This window comes from Daphnia pulicaria, chromosome 2, assembly GCF_021234035.1.
Source record: "Daphnia pulicaria isolate SC F1-1A chromosome 2, SC_F0-13Bv2, whole genome shotgun sequence".
In the NCBI taxonomy this organism is placed as follows: domain Eukaryota; kingdom Metazoa; phylum Arthropoda; class Branchiopoda; order Diplostraca; family Daphniidae; genus Daphnia; species Daphnia pulicaria.
In genome coordinates this window covers 10,561,702-10,584,470 of record NC_060914.1, presented here as the reverse complement: position 1 = coordinate 10,584,470, position 22,769 = coordinate 10,561,702, and the positions used below count along the sequence as shown (strand labels likewise).

Sequence of the window (22,769 nt, the reverse complement as noted above, 5' to 3'; positions counted from 1 at the left end):
CAAAGACAATTGCGACTCGTTTGGAAAAAGTTTCAGACAAACTAAAAAAAGGACAAGACAAACCCACACAATAAACCCGAAACCCAATTTCATCTTGAAGAAAGCTGATTTGAGGATATGTTGAACAGGGAAAGGAAATTTCTATTTGAATTCGGCGCACTTTAGTCGTTTTTTTTCCATTTTGGTTGCAATTTGCATTGATTTGCAACGGGGGGAGAATATTTTACCTGTTAACGCTCCCGGACAGGTGGGAAAGTTCCACCACCCTTTTTTTGGTTTCGACCGGGTGCAACAAGTTTTCGCAAGTTTTCCTTTTCAAAGTGATATTTTTATTTTCAAAGAAGTTCCAAAGTTCCATGCCAAAATGATTTTTTGAATTTTTCTTACCTTTTCCCTTTTTCTTTTGAAAAAAAAAAAAAAAAAAAAAATATTTTGTTTTGTTTAAGAAAGGCTGGGCGAGGAAAAGAAAAATGGCTTCGAACGTGTAAAATTGGTTTGAATAAGTTGTATGTGAACAAATGGAACCAAAAGGAATATTAGACTCATCTACTATTAGAGTCATTGGGTGTCTGATGTTATTTCCTGTTACGTCACGTTACGTATCTTGGCGGCTAAAGAGCGGAGCCCGCGCAAGCATGCTGATTAGAAGCAAATTGGACAAGTGTCGTCTGCTTCCATTTATTAGTTGACAATTTCGAAAAAGTCAGCAGAGACAAAGTTCAAGATTTTTATTGTTATAGATTTATTTGTTTTTGATAACCGTCATACTCCATGCTGTTTAGCGGGTAAATAAAACTAAGAATTCAAATAAAATTATTGTGGGAGCTATAGAAGAGTTAAACCTTTCCCAAATTTGTGAAATGTTACTTCCTGAGTCCTGACTAGCATTTATCGTGTGATTGCCCTGTCGATGCATGGCAGTTTGTTTGCACTATGTAACATTTTTCTTTTTTTTTGCAGATTTGAGGCCAGAGCCAGCCATCATAACCACACAGTATGCAAGTTTTTCTTGTGCAGGTGTTAACCTTTCAACAATCTCAGGATCATCGATTGGGTAATGAAGATTTCCTTTACTTGAATTGACCTGTGACCTACTATATGTAAATCTTTCATTCTCCCATTTATTAACAATTAGGATTTACCCAGTGTCTCATTTTCAACTTTTCCTGATTTGTTGTTATTCTGTCAATATTTTTCGTAATCCATTTTCTATTTTTATTTAGATAAACAGCATCCCTCTTGATTGTAGAAACTACCGATGTCAATCGAGTTACGGATCTCTTTTTCCCCTTTATTTAAACACATATCTGAATGTGGGTGTATTCACGTGGACACCCTATCCCCTCTGGTGTAATTTTAACTCTTCAGCGGATGGATGGATCCCTGTGGATGCCTGCTGGCTGTATTTCCTATAGGCATAGTGGTAGGACAAAATCTCTATTCTTGCTTTGGGACAATTTTGGTGGCGTTGATTATAAATCGTTACGCCTAGTCACGGAGTATGTTTATTCCTGAGCTAGGCGGTTGACTGCAACTGTTTTCTCTCTTCGTTTTTGTTTTTTTGTCTCTGTTAGGGTTCACTAAAAATCTCATTTGTCGAACGATTGCAGATCAGGCATGTTTTTCTACCTCACAACTTTTTCTGTGGTTAAACCATTCGAAAATATTTGAAGTTTAAAAACACTTGAAGCAAAGTGCAACAAGGCCATTTTTTGACCAAGAGGGACCCGCCGCCACACCGGCAACCCCCCCCCCCCCCGGTTGTTTTATTACGATAAGATTTTTATATTTACTTGGCAGCTTAAGGAAATAGATGTCGAACCCTTAACTAGCCAGGAGCGATGAAACTTGCTCATAAATGTGTGTGTAGCATAAACTGAAAAATAGATTTCTTTAGTATGGACAGAGCACTCATCTTTACCTAATGAAGAAACCTGGCGGGTCCATGGCGTTTCCATCACGAATCCATCGGCGACACATTATCGCCATCTTTTTACTGTGGTCCTTATTGGCAATTTTCTTCCATCATTACAATTCCGGCGGATTGAAGAGGGAGAAAATCCGCAAAGGGGACGGCATGTGTCCCCCAGTTTCCCCACTGTTAAGTAAATAATGGCCGTTATCTTTAAATGGACTCATCAATATTAAATTTCCATTTTCTAGACGGTTGGACGGACGTTTCCAATTACACCAGGAACGCTTTGAGTTATTCCGGACGATCGCCTTTACAACTTGGCGGGAGTTACCAGCCTGTCGAGTGCCGAACGAATCGCAAACTTGCCGTCGTTGTTCCTTACAGGAACCGGAATTCCCAGTTGGATATTTTTCTTCGTTACCTCCATCCGTTTCTTCAGCGGCAGCAGCTCGACTACACCATCTTCGTCGTAGAACAAACTGGTACAACTTATTCTATTTTATTTGAATAAATAGCAAATTTTGAATGTTGAAATTGGTGAATTAAAAAAAGGAAAGCTAACGAATCCGTTCAATCGGGGTATGCTGATGAACATTGGCTTCACCGAGGCTCTCCGTCTGCGATCGTTTGATTGTTTCGTCTTCCACGACGTGGATTTATTGCCGGAAGACGACCGCAATTCTTACGCTTGTCCGGAAGTCGGAGAACCTCGTCACTTATCCGTCGCCATCAACACATTCGATTACAGGTACTAGCCGTCCATTATCTCTGCGGATTATTTTTTGAAAGATTCTTTCGTGTCTCAGACCTATCGGTCCGAATCATTTTGGCGGAGTTAGTTCACTCACTACGGTCGATTTCGTGGCGGTCAATGGATTTTCCAACAGGTTCTGGGGTTGGGGTGGCGAGGACGACGATCTTTACGACCGTCTTCGTTCGAAAAATCTGACCGTCCGTCGCCACCGTCCGCTGCGTCAGACGCGCTACACAATGCTTCCGCACGACACGGCGAAGCCCAATCCCGACCGGAAGAGAATTCTCCAAGAAAATCAATTTAATGCCTCTAAAGCGATGATGGCCGATGGTTTAATTACTTTAAAGTACCGGATTCTCGACTTGCAATTCAAATCTCTTAGCACCCACATTTTCGTCGAAATTGAACGACAATTCAATTAATTAGATTAGAATTAAAATGTCAACACTGCCTTTCTAGTTGTGGCGACTCGCTGACCATTTTATCGTTCTAATTAAATCTGTCAGCCTCTCGTGAATGGATTGCTTCCAAACGGAGGAATGTATTAGCACAAACTCGCGATATCACGGCAATAAAACAGTTATTGATCATCTACCCTCAGGATATTGTATAGTTAAAATTTCTGACGTATTTCAAATGATTAAACCGCCACCAGCTCTTTTTGATGCAGATGATCGAACCTCGTTCTGTTATCTCAGTTGTGTAACTATACTGCTCCCCAATCGTGAACGAGACTAGTTCAAACTAAGGTCGTTCGTATTCCTTCAAAGTGAATGGAGCTGTTCGCCATTCGTTCTTCCGGTTTCCGCACCCATTTCCGCCCGAAAAAGTTAATCAAAACGATGGTGATGTTGTTTTTGTTGGGACTTTTGCTTCTGTTCGCTCTCAACATTTTGTACGACAATCGGTTCGCCATCCCGTGGATGAAGCGGCGATTCCAGATCGTCCAGTGGACGGAAGAGTCCGACCAGCAGCTCCTGGGACCAAACAATCGGAGGATTTACTTCCACGAAACAAGCGGAAGAAGCCGCTTGACTCTGAGGCAAAGTTGCGCAGTGGAATCGGCGGCCAAAGAGAATCCCGACCGGCCCGTCCAGCTCATCATGCAGACGGAAATTTCTTCCATCAATAGGCGGGGAACTTGGCTGAATGTTTTGTCCAACTACCCCAACGTGGCCGTCATCCTGATCAAGGAAATGGATTACTTTCGAGACACTCCGCTAGAAGACTGGTACCGCAAAGGCCAATGGCGACAGAGCCCTCACAAGCTGGAACATTTTGCCGATTACATTCGGATGCTGAGCAGTCTGAAAGGCGGAGGTCTCTACATGGACCTGGATTTCGTCACCATCAAACAGCTGGACATTAGCAACTTTTTGGCCGTCGAGGACGCGGCGGCCAATCACCTTTCCAACGGGATTTTCCACTTTGATCACGGGCACCGTCTCATCCGCGAGATCGTCGACCAGCTGGCAGCTCGCTACCAGCCGGAAGAATGGAACGCCCACGGTCCGGCTCTCATTTTCTCCATCATGTCGAGGATTTGCGGATTGAAGACTGGGCAGCCGCTCTCCAACCAATGTCAGGATGTGGCCTTGATGCCTTACAACTTTGTCTATCCGATCCACTGGCCGGATTGGCGAATTTACTTCCAGAAAGCCAACCGCAACGTCATGCAGTGGATCAACGGAAGCTACGCTGTCCACGTCTGGAACAAAATGTCGCACTCGGAACCTCTTCTAATCAATTCCGATCAAGTTTACGCCACTCTAGCCTCCAGACATTGTCCGTTCACGGTCGCCCGAGCTGCGGAATTCGATTCCTCGTAATAATATCGTTTTGAATTTTGCCGCTTCTTTTCGGTAATAATACAAAATGTTGAAAGAAAGAAAGAAAGAAAGAAACGATCCGTTATTTTTATGACTTATACACTAATGTAAAATGACTTGAGGGGCTTAACGATAGATGAGATATACCCCAACACTGGTGAGGGTTCAGGTTTGAATTAGGTGGTAAAGCTTCGAGGAGAGCGGACGCGAAAAAATGGTTCTGGTTTACTACTACCACGCCCAGCAACGGTGCCGTTCCGGCAAGTTGCCGCTGTCCGTCCGATTGCGGAAGAAGCCGCTGTTTGCCACCATCTTGTTGACGTTCGCTCTGTCGGCCGTTTTCCTGTTTAGCTCGTCCGACATTCAGCCGCAATCCATCGAAGATGTCGAAGATGTCGTCGAAATGGATTTCGACGGTTTCAACAACGAGACGGGCGCTAGCAGTTACATTGTGCCCAATATTATTCATTACGTCCGGTTTAATATGACCGAGTATTCCTTCGTCGACTATCTCTGCTTGCGGGCGGCTTTCCTTCGCCAACGACCCGATTTCGTCTACATCCACACCGACGTTCCTCATCCGGGGAACGGAGGCTTCCGGGGGAAATACTGGGACATGATCAAGTTGGACAAGAAACTCATGTCGAGTATCCGCTTCCTACGCATTGAATTGGTGTCAGAGATCTTTGGCCAGACGCTGAGTCGAGATTGGCGAGTCTATCACGGGTCGGACATCGCCCGCATCCGCACCATGATGAAATACGGCGGCATCTACCTGGATAATGACGTCCTGATTCTCCAAAATCTCGACAAGTATCGCCGGTTTGAGATTTCCATGAACTGGGACGAGGGTGACACTCTCGGTAGTCAGGTAGATTGTAATTATTTTGTTATTATTAGATTTATTAATGCAAGGTGGTTTTAATTGGAGAGTGGTTATATCGTTTGTCTAGGTCATTGTCGCCCATAAGAACGCTCGTTTTCTGACCCGATGGCTGGACTCTTATCACGATTATCGGGCCGATATTTGGTATTACAACGCGGGTGATCTGCCGGTCAAGGCGATTCTGAACGTCCATCCGGAAATTCTCCATCGAGTCAAAGGTGAATTCGGAGCCGATTCCAAAAAGTCGTTGAAACATTTCACCGAAGAAGGTTACGAGGGATGGCGGAAGAATGACGCCATTCACTTGCTAGTGAACCATCTTTATTCCGGTGAGTTAATTACGTTGAGTTAATAACGCTGTGTTAATTACGTAACATACAAAAAGTTGTGACATAATTCGTTGTTATTTTCTTCTTGATTAACAGTGAAACCACAAGATTTTAAGCCGTTAGTTTTCGATGAAGAAATGATTCAAACGTACAAATTCCCGTTCGGACAAATGGCCAGGGAGGTTTTGGCAGCTTTGAACGAAACGGAATCAACTCTTTGAAATTATATTTAAATTAAAAAAAATTCTGATGCGTATCCTATGATTTCTTTACTGAAAAAAAAGGTAATAAATCAAAAGTTACTTCGACATTATTATTATCTCAATAATTTCTTAATTTGCTGTGTGACCTTCTTTTGTATCGTGTGAAATGCACAAGGTAACTAACACCCCTCTCTTTTCTGCGAAAACGATTATGGGAATTCCGGGAAATTCCGAAATCCTACACTATAGAAAATTAGAAACAACCTTCATTTTCTTTTGTTTTCCCTAAGTCGTCCGGTAGTCTTTTATCTAGTATCGAGTTGTCCGCAGTGAAATGAATTATTTTGTGCGTTTTTGTTTGAGAATCGAAAGACGGCTAGATGATGGTAATTACCTGGTCTGATGACCTTTGACATTTTCCAATTTTTAGGAAATAACTTTTCACAAAAAAATTACGTCATTGTAAACTTGCTGTTTGACGACAAATGTACGTCGTATTTGTTTCATCGACAACTTGCTGGCGCTCTTTACCCAGTATACGACAGTCGACGATAGTACAGACTGCAAGTTTCAATTGACGATGTTGAAGCGTTGAATCTTTCGTGCTACACTGTGTTCTCCTATTAGTATCGAACCGACCTTCATCGCACAAGTCCAACATTTTCGTTCAACCTTATTATGGTCTAATATTTAATCACTAATCAGAGATGTCTTTGACACGACAAATCAGAGAAGATTTATATTTTATTACGTGGAATTTCAGGAGTTTGGGTCTGGGTGTTCCAGAGTTGCGGAATGGCAAAATTGCTAATAGAGGGCAAGTGCTTGTTGAAAATCTGCCCGAGATTTCGGATCTTGTCATCTCAATTACGATATAGACGAACTTGGAGAAAAGTTAATTCTTGAAATGGAAATGGAACCCGTTTTTTTCTGAAGTAATAACGCACGGCAAGTTAAACGCGGTACTTGCCCTGGCCAGTCACATCACAGTCACAATGGAGAATTAAAAGAAGTTCATACTTGTTCGAGTCGGAATAAACTCCGAAAATTCCATATTTTATTCCCTTGTGTAGCCTTCAAATTCAAAAATGTACTAATCAAGAAAAATAAAAACATTGAAGTAATGTCGTTCTTTCCTTAGAAATTTATTTCTTGCGCAGATATAATCCGTACAAAATTATTATTTCGTGTTGTTTAACATTGTGAACGGCTGAACCTGTAATTTATTGTTTTATTCCTTAGTACTCCATAAGGCGGTAAGAATCTACATATTTTAGGTTTAGCAAAATATTTATCAAACAAAGTAATTCTTTAGGCATATAACTTGAAAATGGCAGCCACGCTTTTCAGTTCTCACGAAAATTCGTCTGCAATTCTCATCTGGTTTCTTGTTGACAGTTTTCTTTTGGCTATGATGTGCTTGGAGCCCTGAATAGTCGAGCATCAATAAAATAAAATACGTAGGTATAGAAAGGTAGTGTTCAACTTCAAACTCACTAACAAAAATAAAGTAATTAGTAAAATCTGACGTTTTACAAGTGTGTAAGGGCATTTGTGAGTAATCATCTGTCTATAATTAAACATTTTTTGTCAGTATTGCAATGTCATTGTCGTCAAAATCATTGTTAAGTTTTCAATGTTATTTGGATATTATGCTCTGACTTGTCTCGTTAGTGCAGATCTTTAGTTTAGGTTAGTATTGACCACTCATGATCTTTTATGATCATTTTACATGATAATTACCCAGTATGCAGCATTAATTGAGATGTATTATCTGTTTCTTTAAAAGAAATAATCATACACTAAGATGAAGAGTAGTACATAAGTAACACAGATTTAATTTTTTTAAAATAATTTCAATCAAAACAATTTAAATCATGTTGAGCTTCATTAAACACCTCATTTATTCTCTTTTCAGGCTAATCGTTGATCCTTCACATTAAAAACAAAAGTGTGTTTGAAAAGGAAGACATCGAGTTTATTGAACTGTTCACTATCAGCAATCCAGGTAGTGGCACTCACTTAGGTCTGTACAACTTAATCGTAACACAATTTTCCTCTTTTTAACGATCTTTCATAAATATTCAGGTCTTATCTGGGCATCTGTCGGCCGCCGTGGCTATTACCTAAACCGTCGCATACAAGGACTCTGTATATAGTTAACCAAACTCTAGTTAATCAAACATGGCTAAGGCACGACAAATCAGAGAAGGATTATACTGTATAACATGGAATGTTATGGAAGAATATCGATCCGCTTTTTCAAGAAAGCCAGTGCTCGTTGAAAATCTGCCTAGGATATTTGAATCTTGCCATCTCACTTACCAAGTAGTAGAAAGAGAAGACAAGTTAGTTCTTGAAATGCAACCCGTTTTTTCTGAAGTCATGTTGCCTAGCGATTTGGACGCGATACTTGTCCTGGCCAGCCACAATGGTATCCAACAGCAGATGATCTTGAAGCAATCAAAGTGGGTAACCTGTTACAGTTACGACGGGGACTGGTATGATGAAGATTATGGATGCAGTGAGCAAAGGATTGGTTTTGATATTATCGTAGATTTGAATCCTGATGGTGTCACCACATTAAAAAAAGGGACGAAATTTGTCCATGATAACTTGTTGAATCTGTGGGAAAACAAGACTCTGTCGGATGTCACTTTTACATGCCAAGGTAAAAACTTTGCGGCCCACACCAACATTTTGGCCTCTGGTAGTCCCGCACTGTACGCCATGTTTCAGAACGATTTCAAAGAAAAAAGGGAAAGAATTGTCGAAATCACAGACTTTGATCCACATATTGTTGAAAATCTACTTCGTTACCTGTACACCGGAGAAATTTTCGAAGGAAACAACGGTCCAGCGAATATAGATGTCGAAAATCTGTTTGCGGCTGCCGACAAGTACGACATCGAATCCCTGAAAGAAGAGTGTGAAGTCCACCTGTCGAGGAATTTAACTGTAGATAATATGACGCGTTATCTTGTCCTGGCCCATCGTCATAACTCGTCTAAGCTCACCGAGTCGACGCTGGATTTTATGGCGGAAAATGCGACAACTGTTTTTTCACGCTCACGGAAGACAGATTGGATGGAGATAATGAAGAGTCATCCAGAACTCGCCTTTCAAGCCATGCAGCGTCTAGTAGTGGGCGATCGAAAAAAGCGCGTAGTCAAATTAAAACCATTAAGAAAAAGACTTGTTAACAAGTGGCATGTTATCAGCAGTGAGTTTGACTGAAATGGAGTGAATTTCTTACTGAAAATTATCTGTTGTATTTCCTAATTATCTTCAAATATATGCAATTTCCTGCAAGGCATTGAACCTGTTTAACCAACGTTGCTATTTAGCAAAATAATTAGTAACTCAAGCTCTTGATTTTCTACGTCATGTAAGCGACTCAGCGTTCTAGAAACTAATTCTCCAAAAAATATCGTCATGGCTGGATCGAGATTTCGTAGTATGCCCTTATTCGGCACTTACAAGCCGCTTTCTTATTTTTAAAACGTTAACCGACGTTACTAAATGATAATTAACTAGACAACTATTCGAACCAAGCAAAATATTAAACAAATTCGTTCGAAACTTTACAGAGCTGAGATTTGTGAAAGACTGAATGTCATTCGCGTTTTAGGAATTTGTGATGCACTTTTAGATGTATAAATATTCAATAATGGCATGGAAAATAAAAATAAAATTTTTACAACAAAGCAAAAATTTGTTGTTGAATAAATAAAAATCTACACAGTTATTAATTATTAACTCCGTCGAGCTTGATAAATATTAAATTGGCAGCAACGCTTCCTGTGATTGTGACGAAAGTTCGTCTGCTCGTTCTGTCTCGTCAGCCGTGACAAATCGGCGTGTCACTGTCACGTAACTGTTGTTATTAGTCATTACCATTACCATTAGGCCAACGACTACGACGGCGAGGCTGCTATCTTATCAAAGTGTTGAATAAAAATTTTAGTCACTGAACTGTTTGATTGTAGTGAGTAATTACTAATGAGGAATTGGAAAATAAATCCATTAACGAAAAAGTTACATCGTATTATCTGTGACTTGCCTGTGTTATCTACATGCCCCGTCCCCTCACACGTGGTTGAATCAAAGCAGTCAAGTCAGGAAGTGCTAAAAAAAAGTCCATAGGATTCCCAGATCTCATTGGTGCACAAAACGAGGCAGTGATTGTTGCACCTACATTGAATATTCACCCTCTCTGTGCTGAAAAAATAGTGCCACGAGAAGATTTTGATCTAGGTGTATTGTTATCAGGCCAAAACATTACCATATCACACCGTTTATCTCAAATATAACAGCGACAAATATTAACTTTCATGTACATTTCACTACCGAAAGCCATCTCTGCTTGTGAAAAATCCAGTGCTGGTGAAGATCAAATACCTTAAAAAGTGAACTTCAGCTATACCTACCTATGTGAATACCAGCCATACCAGATGCTATATTTTCCCTGAAGGCCTGAAATAACAAGAACACAAAAACAAATCTCTTCTATATAAAAATTTTTGCTAGTGAGAGAAGAAGGCTGACAGGTAGCCCAGTTTTTGCCTGCCGGTTTGACGGGTTGTCCATCAGGTTAACCTCCAGTTAAACGTTACTGTAATATTTATCAATCAATCTGCTAATACTGATTTTCAAAATTACAGTGTGATTCTTCCACCGGTCAGTGCCAATTGAAACAAAATGTCGCCAATCATAAATACGATCGCTGTGGTTCCAGATGTAATGTATGAGCCCCTTTTCTAATAATCGTCTTAAACTAATCTTACATCATTTCACCATATAGCTAGGCTTTCCCTTTTACTACATCCAATTATATTACTGTGACATTTAACATTTGGCATTAGGGTGAAGAATTCGGTAACTAAGAAACAGCTAGCTGTTTTCACCTGTACACGCGTGCTAAGTTTATTTATTTGGCCATTGAGATCTGACAAATTAATCTCAATTTGCATAGTACCAGCCGATAATCCTGGCAAAATATTTTCTATTCAATTTAAATCTCCCTTCAGGACTGCCTCCCTCTCGATCAAATCCTTTTGATCACCCTGTTCTCCTTGTAGGAAAGACGAGAGCGAGTCTACATAGATCTCTTGACGTAACGTGAAAAGACTGTTGACCCTGACCCCTTCTTTTTTTTTCATACCTAGATCTTATGCTGCGTAGCTATCCGCATTCTGATCCCGGTATCCTCTACTATTTAAACAGTTCTGACGCCGTTGTTTACAATCGACTCCCAGATGATAAAAATGCTTACTTTGACTCGCTGACTGAACTTACTTTACCACTTATATCGGTATGTATATTGTAAGTAGACACATACGTACGCTCTATCAAATAGTGTTTACCACAGAAACAAATTTTAACGACGACAGAACGCAGCATTACCGGAGAGATTGTGTATTCTTGCGTCCCTCCCTAAATCCCGTTTATTACTTACTCTGTTTATTGGACCTGGAACATTTGACGTATTCAAATGACGATCACATATCTGTCTGTGCATTTAGTTCTTTCGGTTTTCTTCCACTTTTCGTGTAGGAGTAAGGGAGAATCTAAATCCTACGACGGTATTGGAGATAGTCGTTACTTAGTTCATGTGCTAGCCTATGGCTATTCGAATCCAGTAATTTGTTTGGTTAGTTGTTTGTTCGTCAAACATGTTCAGCCGGTGACTAGAAAAGATTAACAATTATGACCTGTCTCTTATTCAACTTTTCCTTGGTTGTTGTTTCTGTCAATATTTCTTGTAATCCATTTTTCGTTTTTCATTTAGATAAACAGCATCCCGTTTGGAATGGAGAAACTTTGGATGTCGGTCGAGTTACGGATTTCTTTCCTCCCATTCTTTTCAAAATGTCCTCGTGTACGCCCATGTGAATGTGGGTGTATTCACGAGGACATCCTTTATACCCTATCCTGTCTGGTGTAATTTAATTCTTCAGCGGATGGATGGATCAACTGTAGATGCCTGGATGCATTTCCCAGGCGCCAAGGTAGGACAAAATAATTTCTATTTTCTTCCTTTTTTGACTGTTTGGTGGCTGGCGTCGATTGTCAATCGTGACAAAGTACGTAGATTCCTGCACGATGATTTCCGTATGCGGTTGACTTGACTTGCGTTCTCTTGCCGTTTTTGTTTACTCATCTAACAGCTAGGGTTCGTTGCATAACTCAGAGTTGTTCGTTTCTCTATCTGATTTCTTCGTTTTCACTGCGGCTGTGATGGCAATTGTAAAATTAACAGCTCTTGCTCCCCTTTTACATTTTATCTGATAATGTGACATGATACTACGACAACTAGCCGTCATTATGTCGACCCCACGGGGAAAAAGATTTTATCAATGAATTTAATTTTCAACGGAGTTAGGAACATAGGAAAGTATATAATAGAGATTTCTGGAGCTTAACGATGTTTGTAGCAAAAGGACACGAAAAGGTTCCATGTATATTCACATCGACGTCAATGTATTTGTCCGTATTTGTCTACAGCTTAAATTCCGTGTTAGATTTTCTTTGGCCCGCGTGGAGCAATAAGGTGACACCATCCAGGCGATTGTTTTCGTCTTGATGTTAAGTCGTCTAAATTTTATTACTACGATCTTTTTTCTTAATTAAATACCACGACGATTGCGTCGTAATGTTCGAGGGGACGCTCTATTGGATTATCGACCATTTCGCATCGAGTGTAAATGCAATTTTGATTGGCCAAAAAAATCTTTGCCTTAACCAAAGATTCGCACTTCCGCTCCGATCCGCAGCATTCCACACTGAAATCGTTTTCGTATCTTTTATCTGGTCAATTTTTCTTTTCTGCTGTTTCTGTCGGTGTAGGGTTGAAATGACGACAACTAAACACGAACTACCAACAAATACCCTTAAACAAACGAGAGAAAGTTGGAATTTAGCCGATTGAAAAATTGCCGTTCCATATAACGACATCATCTTCTAAGAGACTGAAGTAGACAAATCGGCGTGTAGTATTCTTTTTGTCCTTTTCCGTTCTCTCGGTTTTAGCTACTGCCGACTAGTGAAAACCACATCTTATTTTTACTTTACCTTGTTCAAAGAAAATCGAGAGGCGTCCTCTCTCTCTCAAATGGTGGGCGTGCCAGTAAGTCTTACCTTTTAGTAGCGAGTCGTGGAAATAACTCTCAAACAATTGATGGTGCTCGTTGATGACGTTGCTGGCCGATTTCGGTGTTGTTTGATCCACAATTTATTCCACAATCCGCAATTTGCTTTGGGCCGTCCAAGTAAAACCGCAGTCCCATTTTCAACAGGAAACCCTTCACTATTAAACAAGCAACTTTCTGACCTGGCCTATCTGGAACATTTTCGCTGTTCACGATTCTTTCGCTAATGCCAACATACCTAACTAAATTAAAGAATAGCTTCTAAATTAATAGCTTCTCCCCGAACACCCCGATCCCTTTTTTGCCTGGAAAATTGTGTTGGCCATTTCATTATTTTGAGTTTTGACCCTCTTCTTCTTTGTGTAGTGCACCGTCGTATAATTAGAAGGTGGCTGTGTGTTATTTTCTCTCACACAATCTCTCGACTTTTTCGCCCGTCCTTCTGCTGGGCGTATAAGTATTTGAATTCTATTCAACGAGAATAAATCTATTCAGCCTTTACTAAATTAAAGAAAAGCCTCAAGAAAAGCCTATTTTGTGGTGTTGAATATGTCATTAAAGTCTCAAGTTCAACTAAAATGCAATGAGTGAATGATGAAAACCAGCAGCAAGTCTGCTCTTGCCAAGTTGCCTACTAACGAACAAGATGAACAAGATCTCTATCAAGACACACCTTATTCTATTAACAACAGGAGTGTTTTTCGTTTCTTTCTTTTTTCCGGAGAACCACTTTTACGATGGGACGATATCATCAGCAATGTTTTTTTTGTTGCAAACGCAATTAGTTCCATTAAGTGAACCAAGACCGGGAACATATGCAACACAATTACTTTCTATTGGTGTAGAAAAAACTTGATAATGAATAAGTGTTGACTGAAACGGAAGCAGCATTCACTTCTTAATCTCTGGTTGTCTAAATATTTCGCTCCCTAATTGAACCATCCCCCGTTTTGTTGCCTTCCGTGAAATCGCTTTATTATTGTCCGCAGCATGAAAGTATTTGTAACTCTTGATAACTTGCTTTTGACTTTGAGCGTACGAGAAACCCAACATTTTCCTATGTTAAGCATAGACGTTTTCTTTTTCAGAGTTCTACCTCGTAAAGAACCAAAAAAGTTATAGCGGTACGCGCGTATTTGAAATTTGAATGACACAAGTAAAAAAAATAGTTATAATATGTAATCTAAATGAAATTTTATTTCGATTGAAAACGAGAAAAATTAAAGCATGAATAAAAGACATTGAACCAGCCTTACAATCAATAATGGCCAACTTGCTCGGCCGCTACCTCCAGCGCAACGCACGTCAAGAACTGGTGGACTCATTTGAGGGTAATGAAACCCCCCGTCAAGGTAGTCAACTGCTGGACACTGATATGGAGTGAAGACGACCTAGTCCTTTTACTGTAGAGGTTTTGTGATGGGTCGACACTTTCGTGTTTTCCCATATAAAATTCAACTCGTACAGTGCCAAGGATTCGGTAGTCCACACTCTTAAACACCAGTGCACTGCAGCAACTCCGTTGACGGGTTCATCCACCGATTCTTTCGGATTGTCACGAGGAGGAGCGTCATCGTAACAATGCAGTAAAATTATTTCAGAACGACTACAACATTAAAAGAATGATCCCCGTTTTGTGGATGGCTTTAGAAGATGGATCCGAGGTTGATCAGAAGTCTAGCGACTTCCAATGTAGCACTTATGGTGAAAAACTGAATCTCCTTCAGACTGTGTATTCTCAAAACAATCAAACGAAAAACAACCCGATCACCCACTAGCCTACCGTACGTGCCGCTCTCAGTGCGTCGTTCAGATCAACCGCTCCGACCTTTGTTCTGATAAAGTCCGTGAAGATGTCGTCAATTCTCAGCTCACATTCTGGATATACTTGCTGCTTCGTTCCGTCTTTGAAGTGTTCGTCATAGGATCTTACACTTTATTCAATGGAGCCGCTTTGGTTTTAGTCAACGAAGTCCGTGGTGACTTTGGATTCCAGAAAATGTTTGGATTCATCGGGTACGCAATATTTTCACCAATATCCGGAGCCCTGATGGACCATTTAAGTACAAATGAAAATGAAACAAATTTCCGGTATTAGGCGGTAACATATTCTATATTTTGTAGAAGAAGGCACAATTTCATCTAATTTCTCTCAACAGGCCGGCGTTCTTTCTATTTGCTGGTTTATTTGGTATTGCAGCTTTTGGAATGTTAACGATTGACCTCAATTTTAAACCTCCAGCGGAAAAGCTGATGAAAAATGTGATATCTCTGCTGAAAAACATCGAGCTGGATGTTCTACTTGCCGTTTGCGTAGCCTCAGGTAAAAATGTTTGAGAACCGCTAACACAGCAACTAGCTAAACATTCTTTATACAGGATTCTTGGTGGGGTGCACGGGAAATTACTTGTTCTTATTTTTGGAAGAAATTGGTGGGACCAGGTCATTAATGGGGCTGTCGGTCACTATCTCTTGTTTAACAGCGATTCCATTGCTTCTGTTATCGGATACCATTTTTCGTAAATTTAGTATTCCCAACGTTCTCGTCTTTAGCCTTTTTACCTTCGTCATACGTCTAATAGGTATATGTTTTGATTTTATTCTATTAAGTTTAATCTGTTGTATTTCAAACCCAACTGAGTCTGATACCCAAGGATATTCGTACATCACCGACCCGAACTTGTGTCTCGTATACGAGTCTATTGAAGCCAATAATGGTGCTCTGTCCCTGACATCTTTTATGATCTATGCCACCCAACTGGGGACGACGTCCACTGCGACTTCCATTCAAGGATTGATTTCAGCGACCTACTTCGGACTAGGTCTGTCAAGACTCCAAATGAAGAAATTTAAGGATTATCGACTTTATTCATTTAGTAATTGATGTTGGGTGATTTAGGGGCTGGAATCGGAAGCTCGGTCGGCGGAGTCCTGATCGGAGCGTTCGGCAAGCGAGTGGTTTTCCGCATTTTGGGAGTCATCGCTTTCCTCACTGGATTCCTCTACTTCCTTTTTAATATTTTTTACTTGCGTCCAAAGGCCAATGAAAAAATAACACTACCGTTGACAAGACTGATTCAAGTGTAAACGTGAAGGTCGAAGAAATTCAGTGACATTCAACGTCCGTTAGTCTTTTTATAGCAAACAGCATCTAAGCAAACTTCTCTCCTATAAGCCATTAAATTGGTCGTTAATTGACTAACTTTTTGACTAAACATTTTTTAGCTCATTTACAGATTGAAGCCTATGAAATATTTAGAATTTTAAAGACTAAAAGAATTTCAGTTATTGTCATAATAATTTGATAAATCAATATATAAGAAGTGTCAGTATATTTATTTTTTGTTTACCCTTTTGACCAAGTGGGTAACATCGCGTCGCTTCCATCTTCTAGAATCCAGTAGTTTTCGGGACTTCCCTGAATCGGACCAATCTTCAATTAGGTAATAAACATACCATTTGCTTCATTTCATTATGTTATCCGTTTATCTAATTCGAGGAACAAGGACAAAAAATGGGTTACAAAAGCTATCGGCAGCAGCAGAGCACCCAGACACGTTTGAATCCAATTTCCATTCCTGCATTGGTTTAATTTAGTTTTAAAAAGTAGATTTTACGAATTTTAAATTAATGAGAATCCGAGCTTAAAACGATTTCTTGAAAATTCACACCGTTTCGAATCGTCGGTTAAGAATTTAATCTGGTATGCGCTTGGGCTTGGCACATACGACCAACACGAGTTGGCTCCATTAGGATAAGCCTTTTTGTTATTTAAGATTTTTATTCAGTTACCACTTTATTTTAGACAACAATGATCGACACCCTTGCATTGCCACAAATGGAGACGTCCGCCGCTGTCTTAGTTCAAGTTCATTTCATAGACGGTTTATGAGCTTACGAATTTTTTGTAAAAGCGAGTCAATTGAAAAGTGCCTCGAAGAACAAATGTGGGAGGGTAAAGCAAAAGTCATTGCGTGCCGACAATCGATTAGTGAATGCGTTTTTAAAGAGCGCGCGTAATGATCTCGCAATGGCAACAGTTCGCTGTTTAGAATAGAATGCGTCATTCCCAAAGTCAATCGTCATGACCTATGAATAATCGAACAATAGGAAAATGGAAAGGAAGAAAATATAATGTGCTATATGGACTTTGGCAATTCCATTATGACTTTTCAGTTGAATGAAATTGTACGAGAATAAGGAAGTATAGCCTACGTCAGCAGCGTTTCCTATTAGCTACCGCATTTATGTAAAGAAACGACAAGATTAAAATTCAATTTTATTTTCTAAAAAAGTAAGTTTTCTAGAGACAAAATTGAATGTTATTAAATTTTTTCTTATTAATGCAATGCGAAATAAAGTAACTTTTTATGAAACCTTGACAAAAAGATGGTACTTAAAATTGAAGAATTAAAGCATGAATTGTTAATTGCCCTTTCGGCTCCGTGAACAAAATCAGCTACCAGTATTTTTCTGAACCTAACCTAACCTTAATTTTGTCGGCCATAAACGGTTTTCCCGAAATGTTTTTCATAGAAAACATTGTTTGCCTTTTATTTTGAAATTTCCGTGTACGATTAATAAAAATGACAATCTAAATGTTGCTAATGCTAAGTAATAAAAACACAATCAAATGGTGGTTTTAGTTTAAGATATTTTATTGAGACATATTAATTCAAATCAGCAGGCACACTCATTTTCACACACACATTCATCCAATTCAGACTCCATTCATTCACACGAAGAGGAAGCGAAAGAAGAGAAGAAAATGGCGAGAAAAAAGGGGAAAAGGAAAAAAGAAAAGCAATCAGATGAGAGTCTAGAGGGAGAAATCACTTGGGTGGAAACTGTTGTTGAATAGCAGGAAGGTCGGTTAAATTTGCAATTAGAAATTTTGGCAGGTGCACGTTGTTCTTATCGACATTCCCTTCGTGGATTTGTGGTAGTTTTTCATTCCTCGACGATACTGGACATCAATTGAAAATAACCTACATTGGATAATGTGTGCATTAGTAATGATTCATTCAAACTGGTCCCAGTTTGAGCCGAGATGATGGTTACGTCAAAGGGGGAACGGGAACCTAAAAACTGAAGCCGTCCTGCCTAAAAAATGAACTCAAACGTTGGTTATAAAATTCACACGTTCTAGAATAACCGACTATCAATCCTTCAATATTTTTCGGAAACAAAATGATTATTAGCAGAAACATGATTATGAAAACATCGAGATTCACCAACTATCTCAGTCACAAAATCATTTCCGGTTTATGTTTTTCTTCTTGTGGGTAGTAACGCCATCGGTCCTCTTCGGTCCTCTTCGGTCCTCTTCGGTTCACGCCATCGATCCTCTTCGGTCCTCGCCATCGGGCCTCTTCTTTCCTCGCCAACGGCCCTCTTCGGTCCTCACCATCGCTTCAGGGAAACATAAACCGGTCACAAAATCGTGCTTCAATAAGCTGGATGGAATAACGATGCTTAAAATAAAAATGCTAAAGCTAAAATCACTCGTTTCCTAAAACATGAAAGAATTGATTAATCGATTAGACTATTGCGTGCGAATTCACCCAACGTGAGTCATTTTAAAGACAGAGAGGTCCCCAGTAAATAGGTTCTTCCGTCCATCCTATGACGTCACCATCACTCGATCATCCCGGTACCTGTTTGATGTAATCATTATTAATGCACACATTATCCAATGTAGGTTATTTTCAATTGATATCCAATCTCGTCGAGGAATGAAAAACTACCACAAATCCACGAAGGGAATGTCGATAAGAACAACGTGCACCTGCCAAAATTTCTAATTGCACATTTAACCGACCTTCTTGCTATTAAGTAACAGTTTCCACCCATAATGATTTCCCCATAGACGACCCGATTGTGAAAAAAGAAGAAAATGAAAGCGAAGAATTAGTGAAAACAAATGGAAGGTAAAAAGTTGCAAGGGAGAAAGAAGAAAGACACAGAAAAAGTTAATTTTTTGTTTGGTTTTGTTTTTGGTTTGTTTGTTTTTGGTTAATTTTGGGACTTTTTTTTTTTTTTCTTTTGTTGTTTTTGTTTGTTTGTTTTTGGGGCTTTTGTGAGTTTTTTTGTTTTTTGTTTTTTGTTTTTTCCTTTCCTTATTTGACAAAATTTCGTCCACGACTTGACCCAATTGATGGTGGCGAAATTCGGCAGTTGCATGCCAATCCGCAAGAGGAGCCATTAGATTTCTGAAGATGGGAAACTTTATTGAAAGCTTTACGTTCTGCTGAGCATCTCGTCGGCCGTACTGGAATCTTAGACTTTAACTTATCCGCCGCTCCTCCACATGTTGGCCGCAAGCTAACAACTACCGATGGCAAGACTGTTCAGCATTATTTAACATTTAACTTAAATTTAAAAAAAAAATAAAGACAGCTACCGGGATCCGGCTTGCAGTAGTTTTTGGTACACTGTCCGGCACCTGTCTAAAGTCCCCGAAATGATAAGGAATTGGTTTTGTGGAGATGGACGACAAATGCGCACGTTGTGATGTAAATTTAATTGTTTAAAGTAAGTGGTTGAGTAAACCTTCTTTGTGACACCCAAGTTCCGGCATTCGATCGTCACAGGCAAATGTTCAATCACGTCGCTACAGGCGGCCCTGCGTCCCTCGGCATCTCCTTCGGTAATATACAGATTATCTTCGAAGAAACTTAACTTCACTCCATACTGCTCTTGCAATCTCTTAATGTTGGATCCAGTTCGTCCGATGACTCGTCCGCAGTCTGAATTCTGAATTCCAGTCACGACAATCTCGTCATAGTTTACTTCTTGTTTCACGGATGACAAAATCACAAAATCGGGTGACGCAGTTGTTGAAGACTTTTCCGTTGGCCGTTTAACTTCTTTTTCAGATAGTACGAGGCCTGTTGGAGAATTTTTTGTCGAGTCTGTTTGACCTGTTTTAGTAATTTTAGTGACTTTGATTGGGGGTGAAATCGTCTTGGTGATTTCTTTATTTTTTAGTTCGCTTGATGCAGCCGACGGCCCGAGATTTCTGTTTTTCTCTTCTGCAATCAGTTGCTGAGTTCTTGGCGCAAGACTCTCGGACTTGAAAATTGTTTCTATACCGTCGACACTCGTCACCGTGTACCCATTCATGGGTTTATTCTTATAGCGAATGTCGCTAGATGCGAATTGCACTTTTGGTTCGGCAGGGGCGGCTGAAACAGGCGGTTTGGTTTGGTCACGTTCCGGGATGAAAAATGGCCTGAAGGGCAGTTGCTTTGAAACGCCGTTCATAAATTCCAGATCCAGTTCGAAGCCGCATGTTTCGTCACTAGTGATTACTTTTTGTTCCTTAGAAATGTACAGAGGTCCGAGTTGCTTTGAAAACGTTTGAATCATTTGCATGTCGAGCTCAAAACCACATGTGTCGTCACAGGTCACTTCGGTAGTCAGCAGAGTTTTGCCCTGGAGTTGCTGAGACTGTGATTCACAGCCAAAGTCTTTTGTCGGCGATTTGGTGATTTGGGTGGACGGAACTGCTGGCTCGTCAGCACTTTTTGTTTTTCTATTTTCGACTTTGTTGGTAATGCTGGGCTCATTTCGAGGTAGCCAATTGCGTTTTCGTAAGTCGCAAACGTCTTGGACCAAGAAACGGATGCGGTTTGAGATGTTGTTTTGTTTCTTGATCGAATCCAATGCTTGGAAGTAAGAGTTCATTATTCCGCTTTTTTTCTGACTATCCAAGTTTTTTCCAGTGGTTGTCAATAAGCGACACAAAGACTCAATCGCTTCCTCGTCCGGTGCTTGGAGAAGAAGTTGAATGCAACTGTGCATAACATTTTCGGAAATGTTTCCCACCTTGTAGAGCTCTCCAATGAACTTGATATTGCCTAGAGTAGTTCTTCGGTTCCGGTCTATGAGAGAAATGAGTTCCGTCTCAAGAAGTTTCTTCTTCTCTTTCGTTTCAGCCTTCTGTACTTCTTTCCTCTTGTTGTCAACATCAATCAGGATATCGCTATCCTTCTGGAACACTTTTTGGCAGCGAGAAAGTAATAACTTTCGGAATGAAACACATTGTGTTGGGTCGGTTGAAGAGACGACTTGTTTGGTGGCCAATGCCTGGCACATCTGAGCGTACGTGGCGGCATAAATGGGCTCATCTATAGCTTTTTCGAAAAAAAGTTTAATTACTCCAGATAGCCTCTCTTCATTATTGATCTCCAGAGCTAGAATCTTTGCCAAGAATCGCTCGTGGCTGGCCGGCGTCATCTTGTTCAATATACCACGTACCGTGTTGAGAATTACGTCTGTTGTTGATGTGACAGTGGCTGCAACGGGCGTCGCTCTTCTTGGCTGCCACACTTTTGATGTATCAACGACACGCTCTGATGGTTTCGTATCGAACAGCTTTATCTGTCTTCTTGGTGGTAATAGTGGTTCAACTTTGGATGAGCTCATGCCCATTGTGACTTTACGGACAATCTCAGAAGGAAGACATTCGGGTTTATTGATGCCAAAAGATTTTCTCTGCATCAGAAATGCACGATCGTAGTTTTTCGTTAGGGAATAAGGCAGAACTGTTGTTATTTGACTTGTTTCATTCTGAGTTTCCTGAGAGGTTGCGTTCGGCACAGTTGGTTTCACCGATTGTAAATCCAAAATCACGTTTTCCAAGTTGGAAACTGTTTCCTTCTGATTTTCAAATGAAGAGCCAAGTGATTCAAGATCGGACTGGGCTTGTATCAACTTCACAGCGAGATCTTCTTTCTCCTTCGTTAGTCGTAAACATTTTTCCTCCAGTTCAGAAATCTTGATCTCATTTTCACGTTGCATTTGGGCTTGTTGGTGACACAGAAGTTCGTTTTCAAGTTTCGATTGATTCAACTTAGCAACTAATTCTTGGTGAGAACGGTTCAAATCATCCATTTCTTTCTGGTTTTTCTTTTGCATGTGGATTGAAGACTTCTTCAATAGGTTGTTCTTTACACGCAAGCTGTCGCGAGCCAATGACGCTGATACACATATTTTTCCGAGTATTTTTATTCGTAAACAACTGTCCTCCAGTTCGGAAATGTTCAAGTGAAGTGTTTGTTCCATTTGGGCGTGTTGGTGCCCTAAAATCTCGTTTTGCTTTTGAGATTCATTCAACTTAGAAACTAATTCATTGTGGGAAAGTTTCAAGTCTTTTACTTCTTTATCGAGTTTTTGTTGTTTCGAGACAGAAGATTTCATCAATTGAGTGTTCTTTATTCGCAAACTGTCGCGAGCCAATGACGTAACTACGAGTCGTTGTTTGAGACTGTTAACTACAACATCATCAGGTTCATTCGACTGTTGTCTGTCTATTTGCACTTTAAGATGGTCATTGTGCAAATTTCCCGCGACAGAGGTAACAGTCGGATGGGTTTGGGATCCGGTCGGATCTCGTTCGAGAGACACACGGTTGTTGGGTGTGTCCGTCGACGATCCTGGTAGAGAGACCGGTAAAAACAGGCGTGGATCTGCTGCGATGGTAAAATTCGGGGAAATGGGTACCATCCATTTGAAACAACGGATGGCCCAATTTGGGAAAAGCCAGTCAGGGAAATTTCTGTCGTCCGATCTGGGATGTGCCTCAAGGGACATTGGGGAACCGGGTTGTGAGTCCGGTTGCAGACGTGGAGCTGCGGGGACGACAGTATTCGGGGAAGTAATGGAATCCTCCAGGTGGAAGGAGGGAATCCATATACG

General features: G+C 40.3%; 5 protein-coding genes across 15 annotated transcripts; all 5 read left to right on the top strand.

Moving 5' to 3' along the window:
* The first annotated feature begins 646 nt into the window (after nucleotides 1-646).
* On the top strand, nucleotides 647-3,144 carry LOC124326313 (beta-1,4-galactosyltransferase 4-like). The gene is made up of 7 exons (XM_046785062.1): nucleotides 647-785; nucleotides 961-1,054; nucleotides 1,224-1,423; nucleotides 1,898-2,105; nucleotides 2,164-2,397; nucleotides 2,468-2,663; nucleotides 2,722-3,144. The coding sequence occupies exons 3-7, from the start codon at nucleotides 1,376-1,378 to the stop codon at nucleotides 3,089-3,091; spliced, it is 1,056 nt and encodes a 351-aa protein (XP_046641018.1). The 5' UTR covers nucleotides 647-785; nucleotides 961-1,054; nucleotides 1,224-1,375; the 3' UTR covers nucleotides 3,092-3,144.
* Nucleotides 3,145-3,442: 298 nt separating this feature from the next.
* On the top strand, nucleotides 3,443-4,544 carry LOC124326314 (lactosylceramide 4-alpha-galactosyltransferase-like). The gene has a single exon (XM_046785063.1). The coding sequence runs from the start codon at nucleotides 3,443-3,445 to the stop codon at nucleotides 4,496-4,498; it is 1,056 nt and encodes a 351-aa protein (XP_046641019.1). The 3' UTR covers nucleotides 4,499-4,544.
* A 145-nt stretch (nucleotides 4,545-4,689) lies between these two features.
* Nucleotides 4,690-5,979, top strand: LOC124326323. The gene is made up of 3 exons (XM_046785079.1): nucleotides 4,690-5,369; nucleotides 5,452-5,713; nucleotides 5,810-5,979. Exons 1-3 carry the CDS (start codon nucleotides 4,713-4,715, stop codon nucleotides 5,932-5,934), a joined length of 1,044 nt encoding a protein of 347 aa, XP_046641035.1. The 5' UTR covers nucleotides 4,690-4,712; the 3' UTR covers nucleotides 5,935-5,979.
* A 1,290-nt stretch (nucleotides 5,980-7,269) lies between these two features.
* LOC124326317 (speckle-type POZ protein-like) lies at nucleotides 7,270-9,232 on the top strand. 10 transcript variants are annotated; one of them, XM_046785067.1, is made up of 3 exons: nucleotides 7,270-7,376; nucleotides 7,835-7,924; nucleotides 8,005-9,232. In XM_046785067.1, exon 3 carries the CDS (start codon nucleotides 8,101-8,103, stop codon nucleotides 9,151-9,153), a length of 1,053 nt encoding a protein of 350 aa, XP_046641023.1. In that variant the 5' UTR covers nucleotides 7,270-7,376; nucleotides 7,835-7,924; nucleotides 8,005-8,100; the 3' UTR covers nucleotides 9,154-9,232. The 10 variants fall into 10 exon arrangements, with proteins under 10 accessions (XP_046641023.1, XP_046641021.1, XP_046641028.1 ...); XM_046785065.1 differs by having other exon boundaries at nucleotides 7,835-7,942; XM_046785072.1 differs by having other exon boundaries at nucleotides 7,280-7,380.
* A 445-nt stretch (nucleotides 9,233-9,677) lies between these two features.
* LOC124326435 (major facilitator superfamily domain-containing protein 6-like) lies at nucleotides 9,678-18,649 on the top strand. 2 transcript variants are annotated; one of them, XM_046785267.1, is made up of 8 exons: nucleotides 9,678-10,509; nucleotides 10,581-10,661; nucleotides 11,708-11,927; nucleotides 14,669-15,158; nucleotides 15,227-15,390; nucleotides 15,446-15,649; nucleotides 15,722-15,889; nucleotides 15,967-18,013. In XM_046785267.1, the coding sequence occupies exons 4-8, from the start codon at nucleotides 15,067-15,069 to the stop codon at nucleotides 16,152-16,154; spliced, it is 816 nt and encodes a 271-aa protein (XP_046641223.1). In that variant the 5' UTR covers nucleotides 9,678-10,509; nucleotides 10,581-10,661; nucleotides 11,708-11,927; nucleotides 14,669-15,066; the 3' UTR covers nucleotides 16,155-18,013. The 2 variants fall into 2 exon arrangements, 1 of the variants encoding a protein (XP_046641223.1); XR_006915561.1 differs by lacking the exons at nucleotides 9,678-10,509; nucleotides 10,581-10,661; nucleotides 11,708-11,927 and adding exons at nucleotides 14,286-14,398; nucleotides 18,357-18,649 and having other exon boundaries at nucleotides 15,967-16,653.
* The last annotated feature ends 4,120 nt before the right edge of the window (nucleotides 18,650-22,769 follow it).